The following is a 12,652-nucleotide window of genomic DNA, read 5'->3' on the forward strand; positions in this document are numbered from 1 at the left end:
TCTTGGTTTCATCAGACCAGAGAATCTTGTTTCTCATTGCCTGCGAGTCCTTTCGGGGCCTTTTGGCAAACTCCAAGCGGGCTGTCAAACATAAAAAAACAGAAATACCTAATTTACATGAGTATTCAGACCCTTTGTTATGAGACTCGAAATTGAGCTCAGGTGCATCCTGTTTCCATTGATCATCTTTTAGACGTTTCTACAACTTGATTGGAGTCCACCTGTGGTAAATTCAATTAATTGGACATGACTTGTAAAGGCACACACCTGTCTATATAAGGTCCCACAGTTGACAGAGCAAAAACGAAACCATGAGGTTGAAGGAAATGTCCTTAGAGCTCTGAGACAGGATTGTGTCGAGCCACAGATCTGGGTAAGGGCACCAAAAACATTCCTGCAGCATTGAACGTCCCCAAGAACACAGTAGTCTCCATCATTCTTAAATGGAAGAAGTTTGGAACAACCATGACTCTTCCTAGAGTTTGCCGCCCCTCTCTTTCTGCTTCTCTCTCTGCTGTCTCTTTCTCTCCCCCTCTCTCTCTTTACTTTTCTTATTACTAACTCAGTGTCCAGCTGCGGTAGATCCTCCATTTGTTCTCTCGTTCATTCTTTCCTTCCTCCCCTCTCTCTGACCTCTAACTCCCTAAAACCACAATATAATCTATTTCTATAATGAAACTGACATGTAGCTATACCCAAGGGCATCGTTTGGGTCACGTTATACCATAATAAACAGAAACGTTTATGTTACAAATGCTTTTGACCCAGAAGTGTCAGGTTTTAATGATACAAAATCCCGCTGAGCTCTCTCAGCACCATGGATAGCAACTTACACACTACAGCCAAGATTTTGATAAAAACCCCAATCAGTTTACGTTTTCAAAAGAGTTGCAGCTTCCTTGATGCTCTGTGGAACTCCCTGAGGAATCGACAATTCCCTCCCCCTCAAATGCCAGTTGAATTAGTTGAGCTTTCCTCGGGTGTAGCGTGCTTCTTCTGTGCTGAACACGTTTGTCAAATTGGAAAATTAGTTCTCATGAAGCTGTGGATGCCCCAAAAGTCAGTCCCATGAGTCAGTGCAGTAAGCTCGGTCCGTATAGTGGACTGAGGCCCAGACAATCATTGCAGGATATCAAGTGGGATCCATTTGTCCTCATTGGGAGTAGAGCATGCGATTTTAGTCTGTAAAAACTGGCGAGCAACTCGAAACTCAGCTTCCACCAAATCTGTTGTGCTTAGATCCAGCAGTAGTTTTATCTAGAAAGTCATGACTCTCTGGGTCAAGGGAAAACAGGGGCTCAACCAGTTGGCTGTTGTGTTCGCTGAATCTTTCTGACATTGAACACATTACAGCATCCAACGTGCTGAAAAACAGTCATACCTAACCACCCAGTGGCTTTCCATAGGCCCCCTACCAGGCCCCCTACCAGGCCCCCTAGCAGGCCCCCTAGCAGGCCCCCTACCAGGTCCCCTAGCAGGGCCCCTACCAGGCCCCCTACCAGGCCCCCTAGCAGGCCCCCTACCAGGTCCCCTACCAGGCCCCCTACCAGGGCCCCTACCAGGCCCCCTAGCAGGCCCCCTACCAGGCCCCCTACCAGGCCCCCTAGCAGGCCCCCTACCAGGCCCCCTAGCAGGTCCCTAGCAGGCCCCCTACCAGGGCCCCTACCAGGCCCCCTACCAGGCCCCCTACCAGGCCCCCTAGCAGGCCCCCTAGCAGGGCCCCTACCAGGCCCCCTAGCAGGCCCCCTACCAGGCCCCCTAGCAGGGCCCCTACCAGGCCCCCTACCAGGCCCCCTAGCAGGCCCCCTACCAGGCCCCCTAGCAGGCCCCCTAGCAGGCCCCCTACCAGGCCCCCTACCAGCCTCCCTACCAGCCTCCCTACCAGGCCCCCTACCAGGCCCCCTACCAGGCCCCCTACCAGGGCCCCTACCAGGCCCCCTACCAGGCCCCCTACCAGGCCCCCTACCAGGCCCCCTAGCAGGCCCCCTAGCAGGCCCCCTAGCAGGGCCCCTACCAGGCCCCCTAGCAGGCCCCCTACCAGGCCCCCTACCAGGCCCCCTAGCAGGCCCCCTAGCAGGCCCCCTAGCAGGCCCCCTACCAGGCCCCCTACCAGGCCCCCTAGCAGGCCCCCTACCAGGCCCCCTACCAGGCCCCCTACCAGGGCCCCTACCAGGCCCCCTACCAGGCCCCCTACCAGGCCCCCTACCAGCCTCCCTACCAGGCCCCCTAGCAGGCCCCCTACCAGGCCCCCTACCAGGCCCCCTACCAGGGCCCCTACCAGGGCCCCTACCAGGCCCCCTACCAGGCCCCCTAGCAGGCCCCCTACCAGGCCCCCTACCAGGCCCCCTAGCAGGCCCCCTAGCAGGCCCCCTAGCAGGCCCCCTAGCAGGCCCCCTACCAGGGCCCCTACCAGGCCCCCTACCAGGGCCGGCGCCAGAACGAATCAGTTGTAAGGACCTGTAACGGTATTCCTCCTCCTCTACAACCGAAGAGGAGGAGTAGTGATTCGACCAAGGCGCAGCGGGTTGTGATGACATAATTTTAATAAAACAAGACGAGAAAAACACGAAACGAAACCACTTGAAATAACTAACAAAATAACAAAACAAATGTAGACAAACCTGAACTATACGAACTTACATATAACATGAAGAACGCACGAAACGAACAGAAACTCACGTCCTGACCAACTAACACATACAACAAACTAACAGAAATAGGTCAGGAACGTGACAGGACCTTTGATTTCCATAGGCAGGCAGGTTTTTCGAAGAGATCTCCTATGTGTGCACGTGCTTGTACATTTACCTTAAAAAAAATTTTTTTTATTGGGTTTATAGTAAAGACCATAGGCAGCTCGTGAGTTTCAAGTTTGAGGAAGCATACAATTTATCCTACCATTTCTACCGAGCTGCGTGCCAGTTAAGATTATTTGTATATGCGCATTTTCGTGGATCGGTTTCATTTCAATAATAACACTTTAGTTTCTCAAAATCATTGTCACGTGATTATTCCCAAAAAATCTGAAGTAAAATGATGAAAATCTCAAAGTTAAAATTCGACTACGGCAAGCGCCCCAGCCTCTGCCATATGAACATATTTTATAACATACTGTGATCCATTGGCGGTTTGTCACGCCCTGACCTTAGTTCCTTTTTTATGTCTCTATTTTGGTTTGGTCAGGGTGTGAGTTGGGGTGGGCATTCTATGTTTTGTTCTATGTTTTGTATTTCTAGGTGTTTGGCCTGGTGTGGTTCTCAATCAGAGGCAGCTGTCTATCGTTGTCTCTGATTGAGAACCATACTTAAGTAGCATCATTCCCACCTTTGCTTTATGGGTAGTTGTTTTCTGTTTTGTGTATTGCACCTTGCAGAACTGTTCGTTTGTCGCTTTGTTGTTTTTGTTCAAGTGTTCGTATTTATTAAAAGTATTATGAATACTTACCACGCTGCACCTTGGTCCTCTACTCCTTCTCCCGACGACATTCGTTACACCGTTAAAGAAATGAGAGCCTAGAACTCGGAGATAGCCTATAGGCCAATTCAGCAGTAGGCAGTAGGCCTATATAGTCAACGAAGTAAAATACATAGTCCTAAAAGCCGACAAATAAATACAGTAGAAAATATCCTGATGAATGCCGTGTCTTTCAATCCAGTGGTGATTATAGCATGTACATCTTGGTGGGGCAAGCTCAACAACAAAACAATCGATGCATGCCAGCAAAGCCACAACACAACACAACACTAAACAATACATGAGTTGCACTATAATGGTGACATACGGTGCCCACAAACTACATAAAGCTGTCCAAACAGCAGAGCTTTCTTTTCAGCACCATGGAGTTAATCCTTATCACCTCTACACCTGGCTATCAGCGGAAACTATGGCATAAGGGGACGATGAGCGGATAAGATGCAATTTATCATTTTGATTAAGAATTTCGATTGTTCAGCACTTTTGAAATGTACAGCTACAGAATTCAGGACATGGACCGTCCTTACAGTATTCTCCCTGTACACCAAATCAGAACCATAGGATAAATAAAGGAGGCATATAAGCGGACAATGAAAGCTCTTACAATATTTGATAATGATATTTCTCTGAAACAGGCTACGTGTGCACCACCAAGTCTGAACAGTAGGCTAAGTTATGAAGAGGAAAGGGACACATTATTAGGGTGAGGCACATGGGCTACTAACAGCTTCCTACACAACATACACTTAGTACTACTTTCTTAGCTACAGTATACATATCTCCCTGGCATATTACATCATGTATGCAGCAGCATACAAGACATTTTTGGACTCATCTTGTTGTGCTGTTCTCAAGTGAACAGGAAGGAGGCATGGCGGTCCTTCTTGTGGGCAAATTTTGTTTATCAAACTTTGCCATCAAAGCCTGTAATTCTCTGGATTTATGGTGCTTTCAAGGCAACTGGAAACTCGGGGAAAAAACACGGTCGAATCATGACGTCAATGATCTTCAGGTCGGAGCTCTATGACCGTTCAAAACTTTTTTTTTCCCAGTGAGAGATTGATCCATTTTTTTTTTGAGTTCCCAGTTGTCTTGAACTCATTGAAGTCTGAGATTTCCCAACTCCGAGTTTCCAGTTGTTTTGAACATGGCAGAAGTCATGCTGGATTGACAGCATGGACAGTGTATTCAACCTTTTCTGTCCCATGGTGTTGCATGTGAATGTTTATCCTTTTAAGCTGGGAAAAGAGACCCTTAAACCCAGACTTGGACCACATACATTATCCACTGAATAGCAGACTAGTGATTGCTTTCCAATGCTTGCAGTTAGCCACTGATTCCTTCCAAATACCTCAATGTTGAATTTGAGATTTCCAACTTGTTGTGTAATGTTTATGTCCAATGGCCAATGAGCACCGATACGATTTATCTGTAATTTCTCTTCATATGACAAAGATTTTAAATGATTTTCCAGTAGATTGTTGACGTGATTCATGATGATAACTGCTTGTCTAACTTGCTAGGTAAGATTTTAAGAGAAGGATGCTGACATCAGTCCAATCAAAGCTACTGTAGATATAACGTGATTTGACGCCATTTTACCTGTGGCCAATGACCTTGAGCCTTCTTGGATGGGAACTTCTAATGGAACTCTCCGGCAGCACCCAAGGGGCTTGAATTTTCGAGCTCTACCCTCTAGATTTTGCGGTGACGTAGTGTCCCCATGAGTGACAGAACACTGAGCCAATCACGGTGCAACTAGAGAACATGACCAACCTCTATGCTCTGTATTTTCTGGCTGGCTTGCCTCACCACCACAGAAAGCACTGAGCTAGGCTGAAACACCTGCGCGTTGGAGCTGCTTTGAAAACAATAAAGAGATCATGTCTGTATGTGCCTTTTATTAACTCAATGATTTTTTTTCTCCCCAAAAATCAAAATAAATTAAATGTTATTTGTCACATGCAAGCTCCCAGTTCTACCTCCTACTCCTGGCTCTAGGCGTGGGAATATCTGCGAGGGTCTACGTGTGCGTGGTGCAATAGGTCTGAGTCGGCTGCTGCCAGTCCATAGTGATTGGCCCTGAGTCGGCTGCTGCCAGTCCATAGTGATTGGCCCTGAGTCGGCTGCTGCCAGTCTATAGTGATTGGCCCTGAGTCGGCTGCTGCCAGTCCATAGTGATTGGCCCTGAGTCGGCTGCTGCCAGTCCATACTGATTGGCCCTGAGTCGGAGGCTCTGTCCAGTGAGGTGTAATTAAATGGACATTGTGACATCTGGTGCCCCTCCTTCCTAGACGCATCAAGAAAACTGAAAATAGGGCGTGCGGCCATGCTTCTGTGGAGAAAATATAAATGGTATCGAAACGGTGTTAGTTGGAAACAAGTGTTTTAAGAGACTGAGATAGAGTTTCCAGTTTGACAACAAAACAAAATGGGGGGGGGGGGGGGTTATAAGCCACAACGTATTTTGTTGTCAGTACATATTGAGGCTCTCTCTGGTGTTGGGTCCATTAATGCACTCTGACATTTACAGATGTAGGATCTTAATTTGATCACTCTTTTTCTTACTGAGAATTTAACTGCACCACAGGAAATGCAGATAACCTGTGTGATTTTCATAAATTAATTGTAAACCCCTCACTAACACACAGTCATATTAACAGTATTACACTATCAATGTAGCCTATTTTTGGACAGCTAATAGCCTAACTGCCGATCAAGCAACATTATGGACTAAATGTTCAAATCCTGTTGCTGCAGGATTATTTTGCTGTAACAATATAGGTCAAATTAAGATCCTACATATGTAGCACCCCTCTTCCTGAGTAGATCTATTGAGGAAAACCTCAAGTAAGCTACCGGAGAGTTCTTGCCAATGCCTATTCATGAGGGTGCATGAGTGGTGTTATAATCAAAGTTGTCAGTCTGAAGTTAGGATATCATGGACTGATTGGACTAGATGTTTTAAGCCAAATAGAAAGATTTGATTTTAAAGAGACGATAGAAAGCTTTGACACAAATGACATGATTGCTAGAGCTTTACATCCAAACACTGTTCTACCTGCCTATACCAAACAGCATCACAGACTGCTTTTGACACTTCAATTAAATAAATACTTAATGGAGAAATTTCAAGTGTTAATATGTCAGATGCGTAATTCTCTTCAATAGTGTGTCAATCAATCAAGTGTCATTATGTTAATATTGTTGACATATAACAGAGAAACATAATTGGGCTATTCAGTCGTGAGAGACAGCTACCTATGAAGACACATTTCAGTTGAATAGGACTAAAGCTGACAGCTGCTGCTATTGCTTGTTGCCATGAGCAACTGGTTCACATCTAGTTGCCATGGAAATAATTCTACTCTAGTGCCGCTAGATGGCGATGTCCTCAAACTGTTTTGGGGAGAATGGAACTTTGAAATAGAACGGAACTTTGAAATAGAACGGAACTTTGAAATAGAATGGAATTTTGAAATAGAATGGAACTTTGGAACATTGAAAGAGGAAGAGGAAAGAACATTTGCCATTTGTTTGATACATTTTTCTATTGGATGAATGTAAATGACTGTAATATATACGGAACAAAAATATAAACGCAACATGCAACAATTTCAACGATTTTACTGAGTTACAGTTTAAATAAGGAAATCAGTCAATTGAAATAAATAAATTAGGCCCTAATCTATGTATTTCACATGACCCACCCGAGCCAGACCTAGCCAACCAGAATGAGTTTTTCCCCACAAAAGCTGTCCGGGTGGCTAGTCTCAAACGATCCCGCAGGTGAAGAAGCCGGATGTGGAGGTCCTGGGCTGGTGTGGTTACACATGGTCTGCGGTTGCGAGGCCGGATGGATGTGCTGCCAAATTCTCTAAAACGAAGTTGGAGGCGGCTTATGGTAGAGAAATCAACATTTAATTATCTGGCAACAGCTCTGGTGGACATTCCTGCATGCCAATTGCACACTCCCTCAGAATCAGCTAAATCTTTGGCATTGTGTTGCGTGACAAAACTGCATATTTGAGTGGCCTTTATTCTCCCCAGCACAAGGTGCACCTGTGTTCTGATCATGCTCTTTAATCCCCTTCTTGTTATGCCACACCTGTCAGTCAGGTGGATGGATTATCTTGGCAAATGAGAAATGCTCACTATCAGGGATGTAAACAAATTTGTGCACAACATTTTCAGATAAATAATCATTTTGTGCGTATGGAACATTTCCGGGATCTTTTATTTCAGCTCATGAAAGACTGGACCAACATTTCACGTTTATTATTTTGTTCCGTATATTTATAGGTGAGTTTTGAAATACATGTTTGTAATTACCGGTGATATGGCCTTATTTTATGACTATAACTACTCAATGTTTTTTGGAGAGTTCAGCAGACACTCTTATCCAGAGCAACTGAGTGAATATATTTTCATTATTATATATTTTTTAATTGTCTCCCTTGAGAATCAAACCCACAACCCTGGTGTTGCAAACACCGTGCTCGACCAGCTGAGCCACACGGGGCTGGAAACAATGAACCACGTGTGTTGTTTTGAAAGGAAAATGAATATCATCATTCATTAATGTGTATGAGGACTAATGTGTACATGTGTGAATGTGCACGTAATATTGTTTGTACTCAGAAGAAAACCGTTGCTTGCACCACCCCTCCTGACCACTTCCTCTAACTACAAAGACTTAATGTGGTTCATCGCTTCTCATACATGCACTTCCTGGAAAATGATTTATCTGCTACACACCTCTATGCTGTTTTTCACCCCTCCTCTCCTCCACCCTACAATGTTGATCCTAGATCTGCAGAACGATCGATATTTGGCTGGAATGTACCTGACACAGAGACACTTTCCAATGTGTACTCGAACACAGCCCTACATTGGGTTAGTCTATGCAATCCAGGTCAAACGCTGTGTGTGTGTGTGCGCGCGCGTGCATGTGTGCGTTCGTGTGTGTGTTTGAGCAAACGCTTTGAGGTTCATTCTGAAAACATGGTTTCTATCTCATCATCATCATCATCATCGGGACTTTGAACTCTTAACTAGGGCGTTGTAAAAGTAAGAGGTGGCCTGATAAGGGAAGGGAAAACATCTCATTTAAGCCCATAAACTATATGGTTAAGCCCCTGCTATAGCCTACGTTGTAGGCAGTCTAGAAGTAATAACGACGATATACTACTGTATAAGCCCTATATTCAGTATTCCTACATCTCCTGATATTGTCAGGCAAAAATAAATAGTGACTTTAAATGAATGATGATCATCATACAGTATAAATAGACCCATGTCTTCAGTAGTGAAGAAGCCTATGGCAGGAGCAGAATGGGTTTCATTATAGGAAAACATCTATTACAGGATATCGCCTAATTTATTGCATCTACTGTGAAATACCACCGGGGGAAATTACCTTGAGCGTTGTCATATATTTTGTGCGCACGTCGTACAGATGGAAGGCAGGCAGGCAGGCAGGCTAATAATAATGCGCATCATTGTCCTTCTCAGGATTTTTAGGCACACAATGTTCCATACTCGGAGCGCGAGAGTCAATCAAGGACACCGAGTTTGAGAAATAATTTAATACGACCTTAAATTTGTAAATATTACATTGTTAAAATCACATATACAGCGGATAAATGAGCTTGAATAACAATTTATTCAATGAATAAAAACATTGTAAATGGCTGTGGAGTTTTTAAAAACAAATGAAACAACGTTCATTTCTGTATTAGTCTTAGACATGCCATGACCATCGGCACATTTCTACCTTAAATTTCCGACACAGTCCAGGTCCCATCCAATCAACTATTTCTCAGATCAGCTGATTTCAACGCTGCCATTTTGTCCGCGGTAGTAGGCAGGCAGCAAGTGGAGCCAAGCCCCTACATATTCAAGAAGACTTGAATAATACAAAAGACGACGATATGAGTTGGATGTCAAGGCTCAGTGGTTTCTGAGTTTTGTTTGTTTGTCGTTGTTGCCAATTTCATGGATATATCGGACCAAATACGTTAAATTCAGGTGTTCCTCTCCGAAACTCGGAGGAAGCAGGGTTAAGACAGGACGTACACTAGGTAGCTAGCTGGTGTGGTGTTAGCAGGAAGGCTAGCCAACTGGCTGCTGTCTTGTATCCGTCTACATCTATCCTGAAGCTCAAGACAAGTTGAGAAGTTTGACAGTTTCACGTTGCCCATTTTCGTTCGTTATATTTCGCTCGAAACCAAGGGACTCGTCTGTTCGAGGTAGCCTAAACACACAAAACGTCAGTGGAAGTTGAATCTGAAGAAGGATTTAATTGTAGTGAACGTTTGTTAGTAACTGTTAGCTAGCTTGGCTAAACTGTGATCATAATTCAGGGCGCATAGTTATCTCGCCAGTGGGCTCTGGTCTTGTTAATTGACCGTAGGTATCCAGCTAGCTAGCGATGTTTATATGTAGCCAGCAAGCTGACATTTCTGTTTACAAAAAACATAGTGGGACACATTCCTGGTTCGAATGCAGAAACGGAAATATTAGCTAACACAAGCTAGTTTACTTGTTAGATGTCAACGTTTTTTTTTTTACTATACAGAATACCTTGTTAATGATAGCTAACGTTAACTAGCTAGATAATTGTTAACTAATTTGCTTATTCAAGACCTAATAACATATTGTTTGTTCGGATTTTTAGCCAGCCAGTTGGCAGCTGAACCACCAGGTTTGAGGTTGCAACAAATACCTAAAATTAGTCTGACATTTTTCAACGATACTGGCCTAGGACGTCATACCACTTTTTTTTTTTTTTAACGGAACCGATTGACGTGGCCTGAAACCTCCACACTTGCCATCACTGGTGTTACGCACGTCAGCTAATATCCAATCGTTGGACATTGTGTGTGTTTATCATCTAAATAATCGTTGTGAGTTTTGTAGCGAAACAGTGAAACACAATGTCAGGACAGTCTATAACGGATCGCTTCGCAGCGGCACAGCACAGCATGACCGGGTCTTCTATCGGTAAAGCCGTGTGCAAGGCCACGACGCACGAAGTCAGCGGCCCCAAGAAAAAACACCTTGATTGTAAGTATTTGTGTGGGTGGGGGGGGGACTGTCTGCCTGTCTGTCTGTTAGCCCTTGATCATGACTCTCAGTTCCATTACATTACACATAAGAGTCATTTGGAAGAAGGCGTCTTCTGTATTGGGGGAGTTTTGTTAAGAGCCCTGACGGTTGGTCTGAACATTTAAAACTAATCTATTGCGGTATGGTTTTGAAGCACCAAACGGTTAAATGGATACACACCTTTTGATGGAGTTAGTGTTCCCACACTGCCATGTCTCCATGTTACAGCGCGTTGACAGAAGACTGAGGTACCACCTGTGTTAATTGAATATCTAGCATGCGCCAAACACCTGTGTGTAACGAATAAGGCTGTGTTTAACAGAAGGCCGTCAGAAATGTGTTGTCACTGAGAAATCCTGTTGGCTGCAACTGTGATGATGCCCGTTAAAGCAGTCTATAGTACGTGTATATTTAGCGTTTGTGAAATTATTTACAGGGCTTTATGTTTCTAGAAACGTATTGCAGTTGAGAATCAATTCACATTTAGATGGAGTCCTTGGACCTTAAGGAGTAATGGTGGCTCCTTAAGAGTACATCTTTGGGTGAGTCTGTGTGCTTAGATCAAAACCAAACATACCTGCTATCAAAACCAAACATACCGGTACTGTAGCTATTTCGCTACAGTGTTGAATTCCATCACACTGTAGTCACTTCCTTAACTAGAATTACATTGTAGACAGTAGCCTAGCAGACGTTGTCATTGAATTTCAGTGGATGTTGCGTCCTCCTACTGTCTCTGTCTGGACAGTGCATACTGGTTATGAATTTATTAATACGATGATCGTGAGTAGTGCTTTCCAAGGTCCAGCTGACTGACGTCATTGTGCCTGACTTACCATGCTGCCGTTCCTGGTCACGGCAGTATGATGGTCATAAGATTATTTTTGTACCCTCTCATGTTCACTGATAAAATTCCTGTGACATGTATGGCATTTTGGCTGCAAAAAAATAAATAATGTTCTGCTGGGACAGAAAAGTTGAAATGAGAACTTGATGCCTATTTATTTTCCAGTGGCCATTGTTGGTTACCGTCTAATGTGAAGGGACTGAAGGTCATTGAGGAAGCGGCGTTGATGAAAGTCAAGTTCAAGTGTCCCTGTCTGATGGAGATGAGTCAAGACTAGATCCTAGACAATACATTAAGCTCTGCAGCTGTTACAATGCTTAGGAGTTCATTATGGTGTTGTCATAACTAGGGTTGGATCATAACTGCTGTCCCTACACTACTCAGCTCTTACAATGCATAGGATTGCACTATGGTGGGGTGACAGATAAAACATTATTTAGTCCTAAAGGAGGCCTGGCTAAAGCCAAAATGTCATAAATATGCCGACTTTGATCACATATTTCTCAATTATGCTTTTAGATATAAATGTCATATGTGTTAACAATCCTGCCTCCTAAAGAATTATTCAATAGATTACATTTTGTGAAATTCTCCCAAATCATAGTATTTTGTTTGTTGTTGCCGGGGTTTTGTGAGGAATCACTGAATGCTGTTGTATCATTACGGGTGCTGTATCATTACGGGTGCTGTATCATTACGGGTGCTGTATCATTACGGGTGCTGTATCATTACGGGTGCTGTATCATTACGGGTGCTGTATCATCATTGGTGTCCCCAGTGCCAAGCTACTCTGCAACGGCTAAACAAGAGACAATGGATATCTATTTGGAACTGTTATAATGCTTAGTTTAGTACCAATAGCTGGTGTCCATATCACGGTATTGTATCATCCCCACACTGCAGCAGGCAGCAGCCCCTATCAGCCCAGGCTGACATTCACGCATCGTTGGAGAAAATAAATGGTGTTTTGAAGCCAATTAGTAGTATGATTGGGACTGTCCCCCTCAATTACTCGTGGTTAGGCTCTAAGAGATGACGCTTATTCCCTCCATTTTAAGTAGGCTTATCTGTTGTCATGGTTATAGACTATATATACACACACACACTACCGTTTAAAAGTTTGGTCACTTTAGAAATGTCCTTGTTTTTGAAAGAAAAGCATTTTTTTTGTCCATTTAAAATAACATCACATTGATCAGAAATACAAGGTAGACGTGGTTA

The 12,652-nt window shown here is 44.0% G+C and overlaps 2 protein-coding genes across 13 annotated transcripts in view; one reads left to right on the forward strand and one right to left on the reverse strand.

Moving 5' to 3' along the window:
• Positions 1 to 1,627: 1,627 nt before the first annotated feature.
• On the reverse strand, positions 1,628 to 5,685 carry LOC129835647 (uncharacterized). Its single transcript, XM_055901368.1, has 2 exons — positions 5,457 to 5,685; positions 1,628 to 2,418 (listed from the first exon to the last, which is right to left on the reverse strand). Exons 1-2 carry the CDS (start codon positions 5,683 to 5,685, stop codon positions 1,628 to 1,630), a joined length of 1,020 nt encoding a protein of 339 aa, XP_055757343.1.
• Positions 5,686 to 9,314: 3,629 nt separating this feature from the next.
• Positions 9,315 to 12,652, forward strand: part of LOC129835519 (phosphatidylinositol-binding clathrin assembly protein-like) — a 90,526-nt gene continuing 87,188 nt past the window's right edge. For 4 of the 12 annotated variants that reach the window (XM_055901182.1, XM_055901187.1, XM_055901188.1 and 1 more), the window contains exon 1: positions 9,316 to 10,542. In XM_055901182.1, coding sequence (XP_055757157.1) covers positions 10,413 to 10,542 — 130 coding nt within the window. In that variant the 5' untranslated portion in view covers positions 9,316 to 10,412. Of the gene's footprint in view, positions 10,543 to 12,652 lie in introns of all 12 variants that reach the window. The other 8 variants (XM_055901185.1, XM_055901183.1, XM_055901195.1 and 5 more) reach the window with 3 other exon arrangements.

The sequence above is a fragment of the Salvelinus fontinalis genome, chromosome 36 (genome assembly GCF_029448725.1).
Source record: "Salvelinus fontinalis isolate EN_2023a chromosome 36, ASM2944872v1, whole genome shotgun sequence".
NCBI classification, from domain to species: domain Eukaryota; kingdom Metazoa; phylum Chordata; class Actinopteri; order Salmoniformes; family Salmonidae; genus Salvelinus; species Salvelinus fontinalis.

Bases quoted from the DNA above. Each gene is read 5' to 3' on its own strand.
- LOC129835647 (XM_055901368.1), bottom strand. From the start codon at position 5,685: ATGGACTGGCAGCAGCCGACTCAGGGCCAATCACTATGGACTGGCAGC. The intron at 2,419-5,456 runs GTAGAACTGGGA...CGGCCCTGGTAG, and splicing joins CCTAGAGCCAGGAGTAGGAG to GGGGCCTGGTAGGGGCCCTG.